The 25,153-nt window shown below is 37.1% G+C and overlaps 1 protein-coding gene across 1 annotated transcript in view; it reads right to left on the minus strand.

The window, feature by feature from the left end:
- Positions 1 to 1,843: 1,843 nt before the first annotated feature.
- The window catches only part of LOC131968384 (semaphorin-3F-like), an 80,789-nt gene continuing 57,479 nt past the window's right edge, over positions 1,844 to 25,153 (minus strand). The window contains exons 9-19 of the mRNA XM_059329221.1: positions 21,860 to 21,999; positions 20,067 to 20,181; positions 11,697 to 11,766; positions 10,749 to 10,893; positions 10,356 to 10,578; positions 7,490 to 7,578; positions 7,309 to 7,350; positions 6,204 to 6,361; positions 4,644 to 4,711; positions 4,270 to 4,403; positions 1,844 to 2,921 (exon numbers count right to left, since the gene is read on the minus strand). Of these exons, the coding sequence (XP_059185204.1) occupies positions 2,493 to 2,921; positions 4,270 to 4,403; positions 4,644 to 4,711; positions 6,204 to 6,361; positions 7,309 to 7,350; positions 7,490 to 7,578; positions 10,356 to 10,578; positions 10,749 to 10,893; positions 11,697 to 11,766; positions 20,067 to 20,181; positions 21,860 to 21,999 (1,613 nt within the window). The 3' untranslated portion in view covers positions 1,844 to 2,492. The remainder of the gene's footprint in view (positions 2,922 to 4,269; positions 4,404 to 4,643; positions 4,712 to 6,203; positions 6,362 to 7,308; positions 7,351 to 7,489; positions 7,579 to 10,355; positions 10,579 to 10,748; positions 10,894 to 11,696; positions 11,767 to 20,066; positions 20,182 to 21,859; positions 22,000 to 25,153) is intronic.

Below are 25,153 nucleotides of genomic sequence, written 5' to 3' on the forward strand. Positions count from 1 at the left end.
ATTAAGTATGTTTTGCTGCTAATACTTTATTTTTCATGCAGGACTTTAACTTGTAATGAAGTCTGTTACACGTGCAGACAAACGCTGCAGACTTTGTGTTTTGAAACAGAAGAGAACGTCTGTTATTATAAAATATAGAGCTTTAATTTATTAGTCAGCAACATTGATGAGGAAGAAAAGATAGTAATTTTTTTTACAAGTCATTACAATAACATCAACTGTGCATTATATCATACATTACTTTACCTCAATGACCCAGAGCAAAGTCTGCCAAACAGAGAAAATAAAAATAGATGCACGTTTGAAATATATGCAAATTTTTGAGAACAAGAGAGAGAAAAAAATAGAGACTAAGAGACAAACAGAGAGAGAGAGAGAAGGAGGAGGGAGAGAAAGAGAGAGAGAGAGAAAATAACAATCTGACCTTTCTGTACTTTCAGCATCTTTCTTGCACTGATAGTATTTCCATATTCCCACAACGAGAAAGACATTCACTGACATCCACAGCAACGTAGCATTTTAGACAAATACCATATACATTACACTGTACATGCCATGCACAATGAAAAGCCACCTTCTGAAGATTTTGGTACATGTTTCTCTTCAGGTGTGGTGGTGATCAGCTTGTTAGTGGTTGTAACTGTGACATTGTTATGTTGTACTGTACGGAAGTGTTCTACAAGTCTGTGGCACATGTGATAGCAGATAGACGGCACTTCATTGTACAGCTGATACGGAAAATACAGAACCAATCAAAGTACCGGTAGTCAATTCATCTGCAATGCAATCAGCACATTTGTCATTGTAATGCAATAGAAGTGTAGGCTGATTTATCTTTTTTACTTTTGAAAGCCTTTGGCTGCAGAAACTGAACATGTTGTTGCCATTTTAAGTCTGCTTTTATTTTGAATACTAAAAAACTATGCAGCTATATACCACCTAATGAGGAAAATGTGACATTATAAACAAAAATTTCAAATATCCTTTTTGATTTTTGTTCAGGTTTATCTAGTTTTTTGTTACTTTTGCACACCTGTTTGCCAGTTGACAGGTAAGAAAGCTTAATTTGTTTTTGTGTCTAAAACAAACTCCTGTGTGCACAGCATTAAATGCACATACAGTGTTGTTACATGCAACATTGTCTGTTTCTGTTTCTAACTGTAATCGCAATATTTAAATATCACTAATGCAGAAAACAGAAAATTAATGCATTTATTTTGGGTGCACATTTTGCTATTTGCTGTCCTTATTTTATATGATAAAAAGCAGAAACTAAAGGACAAGAGGCAGTTGCCAATTTTTTCCAATGACTAATATTGACTGATATTTTGTGTGAAACTGTCAGGAATGCAAACTTTGGATTTAATGAGAGCTTAAAAATATGCTGCATATGCCACAGATAAATGTGAAGTACTGACTGTTTTATCAAGACTACCAATCAGATTAGACCGGTAATCAAGATTACCAACAGAAGGTGCTTTGTCTCTATTTTTTTTTTTTTATTTTTAAATCACAAACTGTCACAAACTCACATATAGCTGCCTGCTGGAATTTCTTATCTCATAAGAGAAAAGAGAAGGCAATGTTATATTTTCAGCTTTTGTGTCATTAAAGGACCCTTTTTCCCCCCAAAAAACAGCTTATCACAAAGATCACGTTTGTTAAGGATACAACATTGAGATGTGATATTCACATATAAACAAAACAAACACTTGGCAGCTACTGATTTTGGAAGAATTTGTGTGGGTGATGCAACATCTTTACTTGAGGCCAGGCTGGACCACAAACATGAGAGGAGAGACGTCTTGAATCCCGCAGAGAGCCTTTTTATGAACACGTGACACGTGGTCACAGCTGCAGTCTGCGGGCCTTTCCTTTATCCTCGTGTGTCCCAAAAAATGCAAATCACCATCCTGTCAACAGCTTGTATCTTGCAGTAAAAAAAGAACTGTCTGATTTACAGTAAAGAGTTCTGGTGAGGAAGTTTAGGGAAGTTTGAGAAATTCGCCGAATCAGCGACTCGACTTCCAGCTGAGACACCGAATACTGCCAGCAGTCATCCAACATGGCCGCCTGAAAACAAGCTTATCGGTCCTTGTCCATGTGTGGATACTCCCAAAGTCCTGGGTTCTTGTTGCTGTTTCTCAAAAACACCAAACATAAAGATATTCTCAACATAATAACACATTGTAATAAACAATAACACTAACAATAATATTATAATAACAACAATATTTGCACAAATTTTTACCTATTCACAAAAAACATGTTTTCTAGATAGGTACAAAGAATTACTTTTTACAACCTACAATAAATATTTTTTCCAACAGTTACATAGAAACTGTTTGATGCTGTTGCTTTTGGTTGCAGTATCCGTCTTGTCCGTTACGATCGTTTGAACTGAAGTCATTGCCCTAAGTGGAGGGTTGCAGTGTTTGGGAGGTGGTGTGTTCAGGGAGCCTGGGGGAGGACGGAGGGGTGCGTCCAGCTCCTCATGTCTCAGCCGGAGTCGTTTCCTCCTCATGATGCCGGCGGTTGCGAGGCTTCTTCTGTTCTTTCAGCTCCTTCAGGCTCTTGGCTTTGTTGTCCCCGAGGCTGCCGTCTCCGAGCTGCCAGTAGTCCTGGCAGTACTGGTTGATCAGGCCCATCTCCGGCTGGCTCAGGATGGTCAGCAGGTCCTTGTACTGGCCGGCGCTGGGAGTCCAGGCGCTGGACTGCAGCGGCGGCAGAGCCGGGCTGCCCGTCTCCACCAACACGTTGTTGACCGTGCGACTGGAAAGGACCACGAGCTGCAGTTTGACCAGCGTGTGTTTGAAGTTTTTCTCCGTGGACGTGCACTGGTAGATGCCGCTGTCAGAGGACTGCAGGGAGCGGATCAGCAGACCTTGTTCTGTTTTCAGGATGCGGCCCTCTGAGCGAATCTGGGACCAGGACAGAGAAGAAGACCATTAACACATTGACGCCTAAAACTGCCTGTAAAACCTCTGGGCGATTTTAAAATAAGCCCCTAAAACCTGAAGTTTTTCTGGAAATTACACTAATACTAAATAATAGATTTTTCAGCCTCTGTAGCAGATAGAAATGAAATTCAACAAGTATTTGAGAGTTTATACAAATACTACAAAACGACGTATCCGCTTTCCAGGCTTCAATGGGTTAAAAGACTGTAGCCTTTATGGGTCTCAAGACCCATTTTTATTCCTTGGCTTTTTAACACCGCATGAGTGTTGTGGTCCTCTGTGTCTTTTATTTCTTTTATTTCTTTTACTACTTTTAACTACGTCTTTTATTTTATTTTACTATGTTTATCTGTTTGATTGTATTGTTTTATTTATGGCATCATTTTAGATTTATACACTTATTATTTATTGGTGATTGGTATATGGAATTGTTTGTTTTATTGTTGATTTTATGTACAGCACTTTGGAGACGTTTGTGTTGTTTAAATATGCTATACAAATAAAGGGGGATTTGATTGGATTGGATTTATAGGGCACTCATTGGAATACTTGCAAGTTGCGAGTCAAAGTATTCTAGAAACAGTGTATAAGAGCCTGGTGGAGAGTATTTTATCATTTAATATGATCATGTGGTACGAAAACCTAAATATTAAAGGAAGAAACAGAGAATAGTGAACATGGCCTCTAAGATTTTAGGGAAGCCACAGAAACATTTGAGCTCTTTATGATGAATTAATTAGAAGTAAAGCTGAGAAGATAATTAATGACTCCTCTCATCCCATGTACAGCCAATTTGAGCTTTTACCTTCACAAGACACAAAATTACCAAAAAAAGACACAAAATGGCCCAAAAAAGAAACAAAAGACACAAAATGACCAAAAAGACAGAAAATGACCAAAACAAGACACAAAATGACCAAAAAAGACACAAAATGACAAAAAAACAAACACAAAATGACCAAAAAAAGACATTAAATGACCAAAGAAGACAGAGCTGACTTCCAAAATGATTTGGCGACCCCCAGAAATCATATCGCGACCCCAATTGTCACACCCTGTTATGTGTTTGATTTTTATGTGAAGCACTTTGTGATTTCTGTCTGTGAAAGGTGCTATATAAATAAAGTTTACTTCCTTATTAATAAAATTGGCTCATCAAAGCCACAAGACTGACCCAAATGTGTATATATCTTTACTCTAGCTTTAAAACCGAACCTTTTACTGAAAGACACTGAGGAAACTGGCATCCATGGAGGGTTGAAGTGGTTTAACACCATAACAATTGCTTCACAGTGAAAGCTTTGCTCACCTCTTTTCTCCTGTCGCTGTTTTCCTTCTGCAGGTGCCACTTGAGAGACACATGAGGAGATCTGGCCTGGCACTCCAGGAAAGTAGTGCTGCCCTCCACCCCGTACTGGACTGTCTCCAGAGTATTCTTATTGGCTATAAAACAAGATGAAGATTTTATTTGATGTATTATTCTTAAGAAAATATACAGAATATGCTCAATAGATTTGAATCAAGAAGATGGGTAAGAAATACGTTAAAATAACCAGCCAGAAGCACAGTAATGACAAAAAAATCCTTTTTTAATAATATTCATATTTCTAATTAGTGGCATGTTTGGCTCTCAAATTGCTTTCATACTATATGTGCTTGATAAAAAATGATCCTGATACTCACTATTAGAGTTATAACCTCTGCACTGGCGGATGGGGTTGCCGTACTTCACATCCTGCCGACGGCTCCGTCTAGAGGGGTCAGATCAACAAACGAAAATAAAAAGGTTAACTTCAACATATTTGGAAAATATTTTGTGCTAAAGTAAGAAAGAAAATCTTCTGAACAAGTGGCGGTTCTAGACCAATTTTACTGTGGGGGCCAAGGAGGGGCCAGTGTTTAATCAGAGGGGCACATTAAAAATCGTCAAAAATGATATTTAAGCATTCAAAACCTTTATTTTAGCTAAAAGTCTCATAATTGGAAGAACTACATTGATTGAAGCAATGAGACTTACCAACATTATCAATTATTTTTGTACGACAATGACATTTCTCATTTTTGTGCACAATTACTTTTTTTTTTATTTTGAAAGTGCAGTACAGTGAGAATGATCTTTATATTTAGCTTTTATTCCAAAATTAAACTATTATACATTGTACACATTCTGGGTTCCTTTGGTGTACAATGAGATGTTGTTTGAACAAAAAATAGGTCAGAATTGTTGCGTTGTTCATTGTTATAAATTGATCATTTTATTATGATTTTATGTTGATTTTATTTATTTTTTGTTTTTATTGTATTCATGCATATTTTATTTTGTGCGGGCAGTACATATTACATTTTATTTTATTTATTTTTATCCCATTTTTAATTTATTTTATCTTATTGCATCTTACTGTTCTATTGTTTACTACATCTCTTTGTATTGTGTTATGTATTTATTGTTTGTGCAGCACTTTGGAAACCTTGTGTTTGCTAAAATTGTGCTATGTACACTACTGGTCATAAGTTTTAGAACACACCAACTTTTCCAGAATTTAATTGAAAATGATGCAGTTTAATGTCTCAGTGTACTCTGAAATTAATGCACATTTGCAACATTTACAATTCTTTGTTGAGCATGATAGTGTTTTGAAAGTAAAAAAAAAAGATTCAAAATCACATTTTATGTTGGACTTAAGGATTAAAAAAAAGACACAAAATGACCAAAAAAAAGACACAAAATGACCAAAAAAAGACACCAAAAGACACAAAATGACTAAAAAAAGAAACAAAATGACTTAAAGACATGAAAAAAAATTCAAAAATGGACAAAATAGCCCAAGACTCCATAGAGTTAAGTTGTTAACCCATTTCTTGTTCCCTGAAAAAGGCCTACTTGTATAATTCTGAAATGTACATTATTTTTCAGTTTTGGTTAAGCTTACCTTTTTTTATTTACCTCTGGCAGTTCACCACTTACCTTTGTACCCTTTCAAGCTGTTCATTTGACTTGAACTGCTTGAATTTCAATAAAAAACTGGAAAAATTGGGGTGTTCTAAAACTTTTGACCGGTAGTGTAAATAAAGTGGATTGGATTGGATTAGATTAATTTGACACAGGGGCCACAGCAGGGGCCAAGGGCTTCCTTACAGGGGCAGTGGCCCCTGGAGGCCCCTGTGTAGAACCGCCACTGTTCTGAACACAAACAAACAGGAAGTGTGCCCCCTGCTGGCCAGTTATAGGTTCTTAATCCTCACCTCTTCTGTGAGGAGGAGTATCTGGAGCAGGATTTGCCGTCCCAGGCGCAGTACGGGTCTCTGGCCAGGCAGCAGTCAGCACACACCTCCCCGTACACGTCACAGCGGTGCAGAGCCAGGTGGGTCACCCCCAACACAGAGCCTACGTACAGTTGTTGCTATTCGCAAAAGAAACAGAGGTAAAGATTAGAAAATAAAATAATCAGATATAAACATTTTGGATTCCAAAGGTCCAGCATTTTTTCCCATTTTTGATTTTGGTCCGTCTCTTCAAAAACCATCACTAGAGCACAAGTGCAGTAATAAATTGTAAATGTACCGTTTTTTTATATAATAAGCACCAAATTATATAATAGTTATTAAACGTTATTTTGTTTTGGAAGGTTATATTGCTAATAGGAATGGTGATGTTGGACGGTATTTGGAAAGGTGGGAAAGTTTTATTGAAGTGGAAGGCTGGCATTTAACTTAACCCTTTTTTATTTTCTCTTAGGTTATCAAGTTTACTAATATACTGTATGTTTTATGTGGTAATTATGTTTGATGTTTGTTTGTGTCTTGTTTAGTTTTGATGTGTTAAGGTTCTTGTTTATTATTGTGGTTTTATTTATTTATTTGGGTTGGTTTTGTGAATTTGTTGTTGTTGTGTTTTTGTTTTGTTTTTGTTTTTCTCTCTGTGTTTGTTCATTGGTGATTTGTGTTGTGTTTTGTCTAAATTAATAAAATAAAAAAAAAATAAAAAAAATAATAATAAATAATAAAAAATAATCAGATATAAACATTTTGGATTCCAAAGGTCTAGCATTTCTTCCATTTTTGATTTTGGACTGTCTCTTCAAAAACCATCACTAGAGCACAAGTGCAGTAATAAATTGTAAATGTACCGTTTTTTTTATATAATAAGCACCAAATTATATAATAGTTTCAGTTTACAGATATCAGTTCCTTTCTATGAAATCATATGAAACTATGAAAATACCAAAATTATAAAATATTCATATGGCAATTAACGACTATAGACATATGTTTTCTGTGAATGCCTGACTGCTGTGCTGCAGTTTACTTATTTCTTCTGTTTGCTCTAATCCTTTTTAATGGAACGTACCCGTTTTGATGAAATCTTCATGGTGGTAATTGGCGTGGGAACCTGCAGTGACACAGTTAAAGAACAGCTTTAAATGAGCAGATGGGGAATATTCAGTGTGTTGCATATTTTCTCAGGTTAAATCAGTGCTCATAAATAGACAGACAGAGGAAAGGAATAAAAAGAATAAGGTCTGACTGACCTTAAAGACTTCCACTTCCTCTAAAACCAGCTCCTCGGTCTGCAGGTCGTCTCGAGGCAGGACAATCACTTTCTGGACTGTCCCTCGATCTGTAAAACACAAGAGAGATGCTTAACATGTGCCTTGATGAGGTTTTGAGACATCTGACCTTTGGTTTCATTTCTTCTGTCTGCTTGAATATCAGTTTTTTTTTTGTTTGTTTTTTTTACATAAAACTGCTTTGAGAACTCCTCAACTGAACCAAGTGTAACATAGTTAATCAGGTCATTAGTAATGTGATAAGGAAGACAAGGAAGACAGAGGACAGAGGACAGGAAGGAGCAGTAACAAATAACAAATACAATAAGAAATACATAAGGACTATTTAAAAACCCATACACCTCATATTTATTTATTTATTTATTGTATATAAATTGTTCTTTTTCTCTTACGTGTGCTTTTTAACCTGTTTGCTGCTGGAAACTCAACTCAATTTCCCTGAGGGAGCTATCCCAAGGGATCAATAAAGTTTTATCTAATCTAATCTAATCTAATCTAATCTAATCTAAACAACAACTGGTGTTGTAAATATCAACTCTTTATTTTTATTTTTTTAATTATTTACCTGATTTTCTGTTCAAGTTGTTTGACCTTTTTTTTTGTTATGTAAGTAAAAATAAAGTTGTCCTCCAAAAGTGGGGGGGTGGTGGTGGGCCAAAAAAAAAAAAAAAGAAACAGTAATGTGATTCCACTTGCCATCTCTGAATAACCACGGGTATTGAACGCAGCACCCCTGGGGTTTAGTGTGGTGCACCCCGGGGCCAGCTGCATTCAGACCTTGTGGTTTAATGGTAAGGTTACGGGCTATGAGCTCTGTCTTTTTTTAGATATTAATTAATTTAATTGGTAACACTTTACAATAACCAACTAAGTAATGTTTATAGATGGTTTATAAACCAATTATTACACATTTACGAAGTGCTACACATATTTAATCGTTAAATGTTTTCAACCAATTTCTTAAAGGTATATGAATCATTTCAAAATCATTAACATACTTAATATGGTGTTAAAAATGTTATAATCAGTGCAACTAAAACTATTAATAAACTTATAATTGTAATGTAATTGTTTGTTAATGGTAAAGTAACTTTAAACTTACATTAATATACCATCTATTTGCCATTTATAAATTATTTAGTTAGTTAAACATTAATAAATTATGTATTTACCATTCTAAATGGCCTATATACGGTTTATAAACGATGATGAAACATTAATAAACTATCTGTTTACCATTTATAAATGATGGTTATTGTAAAGTGTTACCATTTAATTTCATTTTATTTTAGTAGAAAGTTGACAGTGTCTTTTAATTTTATATTTTTTCAGAGGGATGCACCTAATGTTACTGTCTCTTACCAGAATAAATGGCTGGATGCCAATCAAATGTCCTCGTTTCAACCGTAAATGACACAACGCACCAGAGAGAGAGAGTACTAAGCCGCTACACAAGCTATGAGAAAGAGGCAAAGCAGATCCTCTACTTGTGTTTGAACCAAGGTTATTATAGTTAAAGAAAACTAACGAAATAACGAAAACTAGAATTGAAAAAACATTTTCGTTAACTGAAATAAAAATAAAAACTAGAGTTTTTAAAAAAACGATAACTAACTGAAACTGTATTGTGGGGTTACAAAACTAACTAAAACTAACTAAAATTATAGTGAAAATGTCCTTAGTTTTCGTTTTTGTCAACTTTTTTCATTCATAATTCAGTGTTTCTATTTGAACATGCAACACATGGTGAATATGTTTACTGAGACTGGGATGTTTACACTAGAACCACAATTCAAAACAGTTAATAACCTTATTGGGGCTGAGATGGATAAACCAAAGGAAATAAAGGCAAATTTTATTATGACCACTTTGAATCTGGCACCCAACACATAGCCCATTACAAAAAACTAAAACTAACACTAAAACTAATAAAAACTAAACTAAAACTAAGCATTTTCAAAAACTAAAAACTAAACTAAAACCAGAAAACTCACTCTTAACCCTTGTGTGATGTTCATATTGTTGTTACTCAGCCAGTGTTTGTGGGTCTGATGGACTCGTTGCATTTTGTGGCTTTTAATGCCTCACAATCAAACACTTTTATGTTAAAATACTGAACAGATGTTTACCTTATCCCAATTACAAGCAGTATAAACAATATATATGGTTAATATTTGCCCTTTACCTTTGTTAGGTCACATTTATAACTTATTATTTGTGTAATGTTCATATTGTTGTTAATCAGCCAGTGTTTGTGGGTCTGATGGACCCGTTGCATTTTGTGGCTTTTAATGCCTCACAATCAAACACTTTTATGTTAAAATACTGAACAGATGATGCACAACACAAGCTGAACACATGAACACAGAGTAAACATATCAGTCAAGACAGACTGAACATCAATTTCCACACTTCTATTAGCCCCGGGTCCAGTGGACCCGGACATCTTATATGTAATAGAAATGTGTAGGGGGGGGTGTATGGTGTGTGGTCATTAAATATGTATTCTGATATATGTTCTTCACAGAAAATGAGCCAAAGTCAGTGAGTCTCAGTTTGAAAAATGAATTAATTGTATCATTTTTCTTTTAATAAAAAATGAAAACGGGTCCCACAGACCCGAACACCACACAAGGGTTAAAACTAACTAAAACTAACTGAATTTGAAAACAAAAATTCACAACGAAATTAAAACTAAAACTAATGAAAAATCTATTATAACCTTGGTTTGAACGTGCCAGATGGAGCCAAAACCAGAGGAATTATACTTCAAACTGACTATTACACAACTGGACAATCATGCCATAATGTCAGTCAGAGCACTGACCTGTGCCCAGGAACAAGACCTCGTAGCTGCCGTCAGCAGCCGTCACCTGGTCCACTGCAATGGTGGTGAACTCATAGTCCACGTTGGTTCTGACCACCAGGGGGCGCTTGTGCACCGGGTATACGGCGTTGTGCATGGTGGGGTGGTTCCTCATGAAGTTGATAACCTCGTCTGGGTAATCCTTTGTGGATTTCATGTTCGGGGTGAAAGTGCCTCCAGGACACTGTCGACAAAGAAAAAAAAAAAAAAAACTTCACTCCAACTGTGAAACCTGCAATTTACCAAATTCCTTCTGCAGTAAAAACATGTTCCTATAAAAAGGATGACACAGGATTTTGTTTGTAATGGGAGGAGGCGTGTATAAATCAGGATTGTTTATTGTTTATAACTCACAGTGCCAGGTCGTGGGTAGGGGATCTTCCCAGAGTACGCCACCCACTGGTAGTTGGGCCCCTCCTTGTGGGCAAAAGGCCCGTTGAAGACCATCCGGATGTCAGCCATGGAGTACACGCACACCGCCGAGCCTTTAAACACAGCTCTGGAGGAAGAGAAAAAAAAAAAAGGGTGAACACACAGAAATTCAGATAAACTCACTCTCTGAGATAATTACTACGGTCGCTCTCTGCGGCTGGTAGAATCTACTTCCTTCCCACGTACTCTTACAGGAACGCACCGAAACATTATGACGCACAAACACACACTCAAACCGACTCAACTAGAGTCAAGCTGTCTGACACACTGACATACAAACACCCACGTACTGCAGAGAATCGCCAGAGCCCGTGCTCTCGCTGCTGTGTGGTGGGTGTACTATGTTTGTAACTCCTGTCACGGGCCTCTATCATTAGCGCCGCGTGTGTTTTTATCAGCTGGGTTTAAAACGTGAGGAGAGGATGGAAACAATAACAGTATTTGTTCCTCAAATACATTAATCAAGGCATGTTTATTATGACTCTGTGTTGCACCTCTCCCCTCCTCGTGCTTCAGTCGGAATCTCAATTTGGTTGTGTTGAATTTTAATGCTGTGTGTTGAATGACAACTCGCTATCAAACCTGACCTATGAGGAACTATAGGCTCAGAGGAGCGCGACTCCCTCTGAGCTCCACATTCACAGCCGCTTTCGTCTTTGTAGCCTGAATCTGACAGGCCATACGCCACACAGCATTTCAATATCAGAGAGAGAGAGAGAGAGAGAGAGAGAGAGAGGAGCGGGAGAGGGAGGGAGCTGACACCTTCATGCTGACTGAAAAGTAACAAAAACCGCAGGAGGAAACTAAAATACACCTTCCCTCCAAACTGCATGAAAGTTAGAGAGTTTGAGAGAGCTGTCAGTCACTCACCCTGAGACTGAGAAGACTCCGTAGATGACGGGGTTCTTAGTGTCTTGAGTTGGCTGGATATAAACATCCCCTGAAAGATACAAAGACATAATATATAGCAGTTAGTTGCAGTCAAACCAGTGCAGAACACAGACCGACAGATATTTGGCACACTTTAGCATCTGTATGAGAGAGATGCACCGATATTCGGTATTGGAATCGGGCCGATATACACTACCGGTCAAAAGTTTTAGAACACCCCAATTTTTCCAATTTCTTATTGAAATTCAAGCAGTTCAAGTCAAATGAACAGCTTGAAAGGGTACAAAGGTAAGTGGTGAACTGCCAGAGGTAAATAAAAAAAGGCAAGCTTAACCAAAACTGAAAAATAATGTACATTTCAGAATTATACAAGTAGGCCTTTTTCAGGGAACAAGAAATGAGTTAACAACTTAACTCTATGGAGTCTTGGGCTATTTTGTCCATTTTTGAATTCTTTTCATGTCTTTGTAAGTCATTTTGTGTCTTTTTTTGGTCATTTTGTGTCTTTTTTTGTCATTTTGTGTCTTTCTTTAGTCCTTTAGTCCAACATAAAAAGTGATTTTGATTCTTTTTTTACTTTCAAAACACTCAATAAAGCTCAATAAAGAATTTTATTACTGCATGTTGCAAATGTGCATTAATTTCAGAGTACACTGAGACATTAAACTGCATCATTTTCAATTAAATTCTGGAAAAGTTGGTGTGTTCTAAAACTTTTGACCAGTAGTGTATATCACTGGATCGAGTATCAAAAGAAAAAAAATTATAATCCGATCCGATCCATAAGACTATACTATCGCATAGATGCTTCACTGAACTTTGTTACAGTTAATATTATATTGAGGTGTTGTTGTGGCTAATGTATTTCTTCCTTTAGGGCAGAGGTAGGCAACACATGGCTCTTCAGAAACGTTTATTTCTTCAGATTTTCAATTGAATGTATCATTGGTGTTGGCCCAAAGCAATTTGTATTCTTCAATTGTAAAAATGTGTAGATTATATATGTCAGTTAAAATGTTTTAAAAACATTTTAGCCCACTAATATGTGCATCATAGCTCAGGCCGGCCCTCTAACCTCTAAATTTAGCCATCTTCAAGTCTAGTTTTGTTTTCCTTGCTAGGCTTTCATTACCAAATCTCCTGAGATATTTTCCAATTTAAAGACCCTCATCTGCATTCTAACAAAATGATATAAATAAATGGTCATTATGACCTATTATTAATGTTAATTTAGATAACATCAAATCAAAATAAGGTTTGTAGCTCCATTCCCACTGTTTTTCTCTTATTTTGGCCGACAATGGCTCTTCTGGTAGTTAAAGGTTGCCGACCCCTGCTTTAGGGGAAACTTAGTTTTGCAGTTTGAGCATGATGTTTTTAGATGGCCAGGTTAACAAAGTGGATTCTGACATTTTCTTTTAACAGCTTAGTTGTTTGAGGGAAGAAGATGGTATCAGATTGGTATTGGTATTGGCAGATACTTAAGGTTGCCATATCAGTATTGGACTTGAAATAGCAGTATTGTGCTATCTCTATATGAGACACATAAGGCTTTACATATGGGCAATGTAAAGCCATCCCCATCAGTATTAGATGCTGAGGTCAGGGGAGAGTTGGTAAAATAACAAACATACTAATTTTATCCCAAAGCACAATCTTCTGCTAAACCTAACAAAGTCCTTTTTGTTTGAATTCACAATGTTTATTCGATGCCCCAGGACATCAAAAAGTGATGCCAATTGGTCTTGATAAAGCTGTGATAAGATAATTTTGCAGAGTTGCAGTGGTTATGAAATGTTGAGTTTCAACACATCCGTGGTTTGCAGAATCATATAATGCCAACATTTTATTCTGGTGACTGGGGTGCTCATAAACGCCTGCACTGCAAAAAAAGCCAACTTGTATTTTTTGGCCTCAAACAGTGATTTAAGTTGGTACAACTTGGAAATATAAATTATTGACATTTAGGGCAATAATGTAAGTTAGCACAACAAAGGAAGCCAGTTGTCTGCTCAAAAACAAGTTGGTGAGTTGTTGTTACTTATATCTTTAAGTTGGGGTTCACAACAAGGGACAATAGTTCTGGTAACTCTTATTTCTTTGTTGTGAAATGTGGGAAAGCGGTGAAATTCGGTCATAGCGAAAGCTAGCGGCTAACTGATGCTAGCGGCTAACTGATGCTAGCAGCTAGCTGATGCTAGCAGCTAACTGATGCTAGCGGCTAACTGATGCTAGCAGCTAGCTGATGCTAGCAGCTAACTGATGCTAGCGGCTAACTGATGCTAGCAGCAAACTGATGCAGCTAACTGATGCTAGCGGCGCTGCTTGTTACAGCTACAAGAGATCCATTAGCGTATCAATGCTAACTCATGATTGTGGTCGCAACATTAGCTGACATTTCATAGCGGTGTTACAATCGTGCCAATTCAGCACATTGCAGAAGTTAGCAGAAGTAAGGATTAAAAGTTGTTACAATGTTAAATTATAAGTTAGTACAACTTACAGTTGAGTTGACAAAAATCTGAATTCAGAGTTGAGCAAACTCAAAAACAAAACTTTAAATATTTAGTTTAATTGTCCAACTTAAAATTTTATGGAAGTTTGTTGCCTTAAAATTTTGAGTTCACCCAACTTTTCTTTTTTTGCAGTGTGAAACATGTGAAAACGAGCCAAAGCCAAACAGATTTGGAGCACTGGTTTGAATTTTTTATTCACATTGCATTGAACAGCTTTTTATGTTTTTTTTTTTATGTTTTTCTTATTCTGCAAAGTATAGCAGTATGGAGAGTACAATAAAGAAGCAGAAAATGAAAAAATGCACAGAATTTAATTTAAGTAACTGAGTTAATATTATTAGCTGTATTCCACCACTGATGAAAGAAAAGGCAGCGTTTCTACTGAAGCACGGTAACCGTCATGACGAATGGTGAGACAAAGAAAACACGACGTATTATGTAAATATTAGTGTCTGTCTCGCATCGAAGCATCTCAGGGCTTATTAGTTCCCAGATTCCACCTGGTTCCAACACAAAGTAATTGTAACTGTGACATGTGGAGACTTTCTGCTTCCTCCGAGGGGGAGTGAACAGAGACTTTCACATGAATTGCGGTTTCTCGGAGCCTCAAAGAGATCCTGAATCCAAACTCAAGCTACAGTTCCTGAGTGTCAGCAGGGAATATAAGTGAAATAGAGATCTCTGGTGAAACATGACTTTAATAGGAGCCATATGCATCCAATGACTGTGGGGGTGAGGCAGTTGTGAACCCTGCCTATCCTCTTGATGGCTTAATGAGAGAAAAGTGCAAGGAAAAACAATAGGAAGGAAAACTGGAATAAATTTAAAGGAGACAGATTGAGTAGAATAACACTTCCAGATCCATTTAACGCCAAGCATCAATGGGAAAGTAGTGAAAAGAGCTCAGATCGCCTGTTTTAAATGGCCTTGAAAAGACAAGAACAACAATAATCTATCGCTAAAAGTGTTTAAAAAAAACACCAATTACAATTAAGAGGCATGAAATCCTATAATTTATTCTTTAACCTGAGATCTCTTTTATTGTCATACATGAAGCTAGAAGAAAAGATATTAATCTAGCGCGACACAGAAAGAATGCAGAGCCGTCCGCTCAGATTTATTCCTCAAATATCACCTGGATGAACACGAGAAGAAGCATGTAAAAAACTAAATGTTAAGCCACAATTACACATGAGGGTTAAATGTGGCAACTCACGATTTGATCCCTTTAATATCAAGTGTGCACAACACAAACACGAGTCAGCTTAAGTCTACATAGTTTGTGTAAAAACATAATTTCTGACTCTGCAAAGCTGCAAAATCAACAAACTCCTTTGATCAGGAGTTTGAAATTGTTTCGGAAAAAGCCCTCCTCACGTGCCAAGGTATGAAAATGGCAGGTAATGACTGCACACTAAAGCAGAAATTAACTTTTGGCAGACAAAGTAGAAATTCATAACCCATCTGACGCCAGTTTGACAGAGCTCCTGGCTGCAGAGCGAGCGCAATGAAACAGAAAAGAAATAAATCAGCAGAGAACTAGAACAAGTTGCGTCACTGCAACTTTTCGTTTGTGATGTGTCAGATCTGAAAGAGTCTTTGAGGCGCTCTCAGCGCCACATTAGCAGAGAAACGTCTCTGATTGCTGGAAGCTGGAAGAACACAAAGCGAGGGGATAAATAAGATAAGATATTTTAAGATAAAGTGTGTGATGCACTCCGTGAAGAGTCGCTGGATGGAAGAAGGCTGACTACATACAGATGGCGTTCCAGACTTCTTAAATACGTTGTTGAAAAGTCCCTAAAAAAAATTATTGCAGAGAAAATTGAAAAACAAACAAAAGGGAGCCACAGTTTGTCTTCATATGGAATAAAGAGATTTGGGGATGTGTGGACTACAGTGACATAAAAAATAACTCAATAAAAAAAAAATGTTTCCCTCCATAATTACATCTCAGAAAAGGCAATAAAACTTTATCGCCCACACATTCATTCTCATTTTTGTCTGGCAGACATTTTCATCTCTCTTGTGTCCGTGTGTCTCTTTCCCTCCGTCTTTTTTTATTCCTCCTCTCCCTCAACGCAACACTGAATGCTTTCTCCTCTGTTCGCCCTGACTGCGCCTCACCATCTGAATCCACTCCACTCGCTCCCCCGAGTCCTCGCACAACCACTCTGATGCCTCTGCTGGGCTCCATCAGGACCAGCAGGGCTGGAGACAGAAAGCATTTCTAGCAGACTGTCTGTGGTTGTGGGGAGACTGACCACAGCGCTGTGGGATGTTACGCTGCACCTCAGGACTCACGATGACCTCACCGCGAGGCCCGTCTGCACTGAGACTACAACTGACCTGCTGTTCTGCAGAGAGACCACTAAAAGAGCAGCAACACTGGCAGAAGAGCAGTTTTTCTGAGTGCTCTTAATGCATAACATACATTTGCAACTCGCAAAGCCTCATCACAGCAGGAGTAAGAGATGCTGCTCTACATTCAGCTCATACTGGGTGAATTATTTAATCTTGTCACAATATGCAGGCGGAATCTGAATAAAATAAAAAAAGATATGACTGAGAGATAAATGTGTATGTGTAAAGTGCTGTTCAGCAGCTTTGGTCCATATGGTGTGTTGAAGTGCAACTTTTAATGCAAATATAGGTTACATGCTGGATTTTATTGTTTTCATTTTGCAGGATTTTCACAAACTTATAGTATAAGTATGCATGTATGACATCATTCATTTCTAGCACTTTGATTAGGATCAAATTTTAAGAATCTTTTTGGGCTACCATTCAGTGCAAAAAAAAAAAAAAAAAAAAATTAATATTATTTTTCAAATATTTTCTATTTTATTTCTTTCTTTACACTTTTTCTTTAGTATTTTTTAATATTCTTTTCCTGAATTATTTTACTCTTGTTTAGTTATTTACAGTTTTTATTCATTATTTTTCAATATTAATTTTAAATGATTTTATTTTTTTTATTATTTATTTATTTTTTTACACTTTTTATTTTTTGCTATTCTTTAAAAAAAATTATCAGAAAAGACCTTAAACTTGATGAAGCATATTTTTTTCTTGTTTAATTTGACTTAACTTTCTACGGCCTCGGCCAACATCCACCCGCTGGTTCCAACCATTTTCATGGTAGCTCGACAGGAAGTTGGCTGAATAATGCTCCAAAGTTACTGCAGTGAGCATCGGGGCACGGGAAGCCAGAACACTGACATGGCCTTTTTCATCTTTAAGTTCTACACTTCTATGGGGCATCTACTGTTGTCATGCCAACTGTCGCCTCCTATAAAAGACAATAACGGGTTTAGGGAACGGTGTAGTGGAGAAACTTAACTTTAAGCTAAATTTCAAACGGTCAGCTCCTTTAAATCAGGACTAAAAACACTATTGTTTACTGCAGCGTACTCTTAACTTTAACACTTATCTGCTCTACTCTACTGCCCTTACTTTTTAATTACACAATGTTTGACTTGTGCTTTTTATTATTTTATCTCTTTTTTTTATCCTGCTGTATCTTATTTTATCCTATTTATATTTTTATTTCTATTTCCCTGTTTTAATTGACTGTTTTTACTGTTATCAATTGTGTCTTGCTAAATAGATTTTTGGAATAAAATATAAGAAATGTGTAAAAAAAACAAACAGAAAAAAAAAACTTTTTTTCTGTTGAGTTTCCTGCATGAATGCACAATGTTTGGAACATGTGATGTGCAAAAGTACACTGTATGAATCGTAAAGATGAAGATTATAATAACTTGTACAACAACAGAATGTCAAGGATATCGTGTCAATATACTGTAGATATTGAGGAAAAATGAAAGTTTTTTAGGAGAGTTTAGGTGAGATCAACACTGAAGCAGAAGTTTGTAATTTACATGCGTTTTTAATGTGTATGTAAAGCACTTTTAATTACCTTGTGTTGAATTGTGCTATACAAATAAACTTGCCTTGCCTAAATTTAAGCTTGTAGTTGAAATCACAATGAATTGTGTCTTTCTGTCATTTCATTTTAATTTTTATTCACAGCAAGAGCACATTTTTCTACTAAAACTTAGCAAAATCCAGTGGAAAGTAGTGAAAGATTTGCTGCTCATAACACCAGTCATTCTAATTTCAAGGATACTAAAAATCCTGGTTAATCCTGTCAGTCATGTAAATGACGGACAGGCCGAGATAGACCCACAGGGGGTCGGACTGATCCCAGCTGCTCATTACTTTGATTACTCTGCATGGCTTGTGTTTGCTTTTCAATCTCTTGTTTTTTTTTTTTTATTCATTTCTTGAACAACAAATTATCTGCAAAACATGTTGATGATGCTCCAATGCAGAAGAAACACAGTCTTACTGTAAGAAGGCTGCTACCTCTGAGGATGTTACCTCCTGTTCAGGAGCCATGTTGACGTTCAAAGCAATAGACATGTCAGGCTTAACATGTATGAGTCAGTGATACCTTAATCTAAAGCTGCAGCTTCTCTGGGATTCTTCCCAGCGCTGCTGCACATAAGAAGACACATGCTGCTGCTGTAAAACGCTGTTTTGCAGAGAGTGAGTCGCTGTTGGCTCACACACACTGCAGCAAAATCTGAGTAGACGCTAATGCTGAAGGCCTTAACATCATGGTGAAAGTATGCAACGCAAATGGAGGGCAAAATGTGAAGAGAACTCTACAAATGACTAAGTTGTTGATACTGAAACTGTCAACGAGAGGTCCATCTGGAGACTCTTGTTCTGAATTGTAGTTACACAGTCAAGTAAGAATTCTCACTTTCCATCTGCTGCGGATTCATTACGTGCTTCACACCAGCTCCAAGCAGATGCATCAAATGTTCCCTAAATTGTGGAATATGAGCTGTAAAAAGTATTTGGTAACACTTTACAATAACCATCATTTATAGATGTAAATAGACCATTTATAAATGATAAACAGATAGTTTATTAATGTTTAATCATCATTTATAAACCGTATATAGGCCATTTAGAATGGTGAATAGAAAATGTAATAATGTTGAACTATATTTTATAAATGCCAAATAGATTACTTTACCATAAACAAACATAATTATTAGTTTATTAATAGTTTTACAGTCATTATAACATTTTTAACACCATATTAAGTATGTAAATGATTTCAAAATGATTCGTATACCTTTAAGAAATTGCTTGAAAACATTTAAAGATTAAATATGTATAGAATTTTGTAAATGGTTAATAAGGTTTATAAACCATCTATAAACATCACTTATATCAGGGGTGTCAAACCAAATTATTATATTATTATTGTACTATAAAAGCTGACCTACCGGTATTATACGGCGCATTTACCGCTAATACTAGATTTATTATTGTTATTTTATTTTTAAATGTATTAACCTGTTGAAAAAGTTTATTTTGATATTTAAAGCAGAAGGATGCAAATAGAAAAGAGGCATACAATTTTTTATTTAATAAATTAATGACATTGATGTGTTTTTTATTTGAAATTTGATTTTGCATGTCTGCACTATTTAGTTATATATTGTATGTTTATAAGCGTTGCTGGTTCCATATTTAATGTTAAAGCAAAACATGTTTGGTAGATATTAAAAGGTTTATTTGTTCAATGTTGGCCCGCGATTTTATTCAAGTTTTAAATTTTGGCCCATTGTGTATTTGAGTTTGACACCCCTGACTTAGATGGTTATTGTAAAGTGTTACCAAGTATTTTTTTTAGATATTTGGTTTTGCAGTTAACTGTCTGGAGATGAAAGGAAGCAGTAGATGCTCTGAAAGGGTCAGCGATGGAGGGAGAATCTCAAACAGGGAAATAATAATAATTCAAACTCACTTAGTTCATCAAAGTGCGTCTCGATGCCGTCGGCTCCGGGCACCGAGCAGATGAGCCGAGCTTTCAGAAACGTGCTCCACTTGTTGACCAGACAGCAGTGTCCTCCGTCATCGTTCTGCGGGGGGAAAGACAGTAGTCATGCAGCCACCTCGACGGAAAAAAGTCTGACCAACGTCTGAGCAACAGCTGTTTGAAACAACCGTCCAAACCGACTGCTCTGGGTCTGTTGTTATTGGGCCTGCATGAATAAAGATCAGCTCTGTGTTTCTGCTTGGCCCATCTGCACAGGAGGTCGGCCAACTTCTACTGCTGAGGTACAGATTCACAGCCTCGGGGAGATGATTCATGGGCTGGAACTCAACACGTTTCACCCAGTACAAATGATTTGCAGAGCTGGAAGACGTACATTCAGTGTCTTTTTTTATCTACTGTAACATCATGTGGAGAAGGTTTCTGATTTGAAGGTTTTATTGTGGTAAAAAAGGGTGACATGTTTTAATATCTTCCAGAAATGGAAAGAAATATTTTAAATTGTTATTATTAGCCACATGCTGATTGGCATGGCTGTCAGGCTGACCAAATCCAGTGTGGGAGTGCCACTAAAATGGTCCATTTGTGTGATGTCATGTTGTGAACTTTAACCTCCTGAGAGCCAAGCTTTTGTTTGGTATGTATTGTTAGTTTCTCCTAGATATTTGAAATTTTGGATTTGTAGGAGTACAAAAACTAAGCAATGTCTTTGAACAGGAAGTAGTTTTTGAAAAAAACCAAATCGGTTAATTTTACTGTATAACACAATTAATTCACCAGTGTATAAAACTTTTATTTCCTTACATTTACTCCCTCTCTTTGGAAGAACGATAGTAAAAGTCTATTCGTTCTCAATTGAGTACTTCCTGATTAGCAGAGTCGTAGCTTGTTGCTATTGCTAAAAATAGTCAAACTTGCACAGAATATCAAGCTACAAACATTATTAAGCACAAATGAACAAGTTTTAACCATAAAATCTGATCAGATTTTGGACCTGGTCCACTTTTGTCTAGGGATAAGCTGTTGATTGACTTTAGCCAGGTACTGCCATCTGGTTTTTACACTAATTGATGTATTGTGCTTTTTCTAGAGTGTGTACTACTGAGGACAACATGTTATAGTTTAGCAGAATTAAGTATAAGGTCCATAAAACCTAAAATGAAATGTCCACATATGAGGTGTCACAGGAGGTTAACCCCCCAAAGTAGCACAAGTAGACTTACATTCCCCAATTACTGTTTTCTGTCAAAGTTTAATACTTTTCCTGTAAATTGCATTCTTTGGGGATGCATCTTGCGAACACCAGAGTGCCTTGAGATACATTTTTCTGAAAACCATGTACAGATGGTTTGAAAGTTTTGGACTCTGTGCCATTATTTGTCAGTGAGAAACAACCTTCAAGGCTGCAGCACTACATTAGAGAGTAAACACAGCTCTGGCTCTGCATGGATGTATATGCATACGGATGTGGATTAAAGTAAACTCTGCCGCTCAAACATTTCATGCAAAGAAACAAAAAAATAACAAACCTCTCCAAACTTAGCAGTGGAGACAAACAGCAAGGATTTTATTTTCTGGCTGGTAATTAGTGTGTGTTACGCTTGCATGCTCAGCAATTACTGATGATCACGGGGAAACTGTCTTTATGGGCCTCTAAAAGACTAAGAGACAGGCAGCAGCCTATAACTAACCATTACAGAGACCTATAAACCTTTCAGTTGTGATGAGCAACATGAGGTTTGCAGACTGGTGTGATAACTCACCAGGCAGATCCGCCCTATCCTGGACTGGGTCATGGGACTCTGGCCCATCTCGGAGGCTTTCTCGCGGAAGAAGAAGTAGAGCTTGTCATCGTTCTTCTCAGCGCTGTCTGGGATGAGGTGTGCGTGGATGAATGTGGGATCTGTAGAAGAGGAAGAAGGAGAGAAAGAAAAAAAAACAGACCGGTGATGATCCCCAGCTGAGACTTTGGTGTGAAGATTAGAGGAGTCAAACAATTAAAGTTATCAAAGTTGCATATCGGCCTCAAGCCCGCTGCCCTGTTTTATCTACTCTTTATAGCAGCTATTCTCAACCTTGGGGTCCCGGGGTCCCGACCCCAATTGGGGTCGCGAGATGATTTCTGGGGGTCTCCAAATAATTTTGGAAGTCAGCTCTGTCTCCACTGTGTTAAAGTGTTCATGTGTTAATGTGTTTTAGTCTTTTTGGTCATTTAATGTCTTTTTTTTAGTCATTTTGTGTCTTTTTTTAGTCATTTTGTGTCTTTTTTTGTCATTTTGTGTTTTTTTTTGGTAATTTTGTGTCCTTTTTTTATCATTTTGTGGTCAGTTTGTGTCTTTTTTTAGTCATTTTGTGTCTTTTTTTGGTCATTTTGTGTCTTTTTTTGGTCATTTTGTCTCTATTTTTTGGTAATTTTGTGTCTTTTTTTGGTCATTTTGTGTCTTTTTTTGGTAATTTTGTGTCTTTTTTTGGTCATTGTGTCTTTTTGGGTAATTTTGTGTCTTTTTTTGGTCATTTTGTGTCTTTTTTTGGTAATTTTGTGTCTTTTTTTAGTCATTTGGTGTCTTTTTTTGGTCATTTTGTTTCTTCTTGGGTCATTTTGTGTCACTTTATGGTTAATTTGATTCTTTTTTGGGTAATTGTGTGTCTTTCCTGACAAGTGCCAAAGTAGCGAGTTATTACTTTACAAGGAGTCTCTGGCTTGAAGCTGACTGGTTTTAGTTGTTGTCTTCTTCAGTATTTGTCCAAAATACGTCGTATCAACTGAGTTTGTATGATTTGAACTGTGCGTGGAGACTGTGTTCAGTGAGCGGGGGTCGCGGACAACATGCATGTTAAATTGGGGGTCGCGACTCAAAAAGGTTGAGAACTACTGCTTTATAGGACAGGTTCACAAGTCCGTCGTAAAACTGCACTCCCATGCCCCTATGAAGACTAAAACACTATTTCGTAGCTGCAATCAGCCCTCCTGTACATACCGGCTGTTAAGAGATTCCTTCCTTACATGCTTCCAATGTAAATTATGGGGGACCTAATCCTCGCTCAGCGCAAAAAAAGCACTTTAGAGTTCAGCTGAAGCTAATATGAGGCTTCCGCAGTCTGAGTCAGATATCAAATGAATGTCCTCCAAAGTTAACATCTTAAAATTCTCCTCTCTGTGTTTATTGGACAGGGTTTCTCTGCTGAGCTTCAGTAGAGGGACAGTAACAGAAACAGGATTTTTTTTTTCACTAAAAATGCTGTCAATTTGTTAATAAAGTTAAGTTATAGTCATATTAGATTCAGCTAAACTTTATATGCCGTTTTACCAATTTTATCTTAACGTCTAAACATTTAGTCAACCAATCAGGTGTTTAGGTTTTGGCCGACTGAGACTTATTTTGTTGAGTTGTAAGTTTTTATCCTTATATCTTATTTTCAAAGAACTTCAGAGCACCTCTCTGGTAAACACACGATTTAAACTGTTGCTTTTGCATGATTCTTTGTGAAGAAATTCAGTTTTACAGATCTGTATATTAAATCAACTAATCCATTAGTTGACAGTGTTGGGACTTTGAACTGTGGAGATTATGCCCCTCACTCAAATGAATGACAAATATGAACTGAAGCAAAAACTGTTTCCATGAATATTGTTTTAAGACAGATATGAAACTAGAATCCATTGTGAATGTTTGTGTTGCACAAACCATGGAAAATGGCTCTTAATTTAAACTCTTATGAGATATTTTGTCATCATCATATTTGTCCAAACAAATGTACCTTTAGTTGTACCAGGCATTAAAATGAACAATAAATTGAAGGAAAAGGGTGGTTTAATAATGTTTTCCATGACTGTATGTACATACGTACATACTTGAAAACACAATGATAACATACAAAATGTGAACTCTTCCTTTAATTTAAAGCAGTAGACCCTGACGAAACAATAGTTAAAAGATGATTTATAGGATAGTGAGGAACTTGACATTACATCCATGTAAGACTCTGAGGTCTTAAGCCCTATTTTTGAGTGTATTTTAGCCTCTCAGGGTCAAACACGGTCAAGGACTTGTTGACAGTGAACATGTCGCAGTATGTAGGACTGAAGTCTGTGAGGGCTAACAGAGAAAGTGGATGAGGAAGAGCTTTATTGTGAATCTGTAACCTCAATAACAGTCGCCCGGAGCCCAGAATAGCACTCTAACTGTCCTGTACCCATCCCTTTATTTCTTCCTAGTGACAAAGCTTAATATGGCATCACAGTGCGCTCCCACTGGCTGACTTACTGGGTCACCACTGGGCGCCCCTCCCCACCGTGACTGACCGGGGTCCCAAATGAGGACAAACCAAAACCAGAAGAAGGGGGGGTAACCGGGAATAATGTAAATGGGGGGAGGGGAAATATCCGAGGGATTCCACATGGCTGATTAGCAGGACTCAGGTGTCCCGATTCAGTGTGCCACTGCCAGGGGACTGTTGTCAGGGCAACAGGGTCAGAGGAAAATCTGGGAGCCAGAAACACCGGGGGAGGCCGTGATTGATTTGGCAACCGAAAGCTCCCGACCAGCATTTATAACGCTGTGACAATCATGGTTCATTAGAGAGCGGAGGCTACTCTGAGTCATTATTGACATTCAGTCATTTCCCCCTGCTACTACACTAACTGACCTCGTGGTCAGGCTCCGCAGGCATGCAGCCGGCAATTAGCATAGTGCATTTTATGCCTCGAGTCAAATGATCGTGTGGTCACGGGGAGCAGGCTGGAAAGATCAACAAGCTCATTCCTAGACGACGCAGCTCTAGGAACGGGCAACGTGCAGGAGGAAGTTGTGTGAAACATTACAGCAGTGTTCTTCAGGAGCAGGAGTTTGGAAGTCAGCTATGTTTCCACTGTGTTAAAGTGTTCATGTGTTAATGTGTTTTAGTCTTTTTGGTCATTTAATGTCTTTTTTTTGTCATTTTGTGTCTTTTTTTTTGTCATTTTGTGTCTTTTTTGTTATTTTGTGGGTTTTTTTTGTCATTTTGTGTCTTTTTTTGATAATTTTGTGTCTTTTTTTGGTAATTTCGTGTGTTTTTTT

The sequence above is a fragment of the Centropristis striata genome, chromosome 3 (genome assembly GCF_030273125.1).
Source record: "Centropristis striata isolate RG_2023a ecotype Rhode Island chromosome 3, C.striata_1.0, whole genome shotgun sequence".
In the NCBI taxonomy this organism is placed as follows: domain Eukaryota; kingdom Metazoa; phylum Chordata; class Actinopteri; order Perciformes; family Serranidae; genus Centropristis; species Centropristis striata.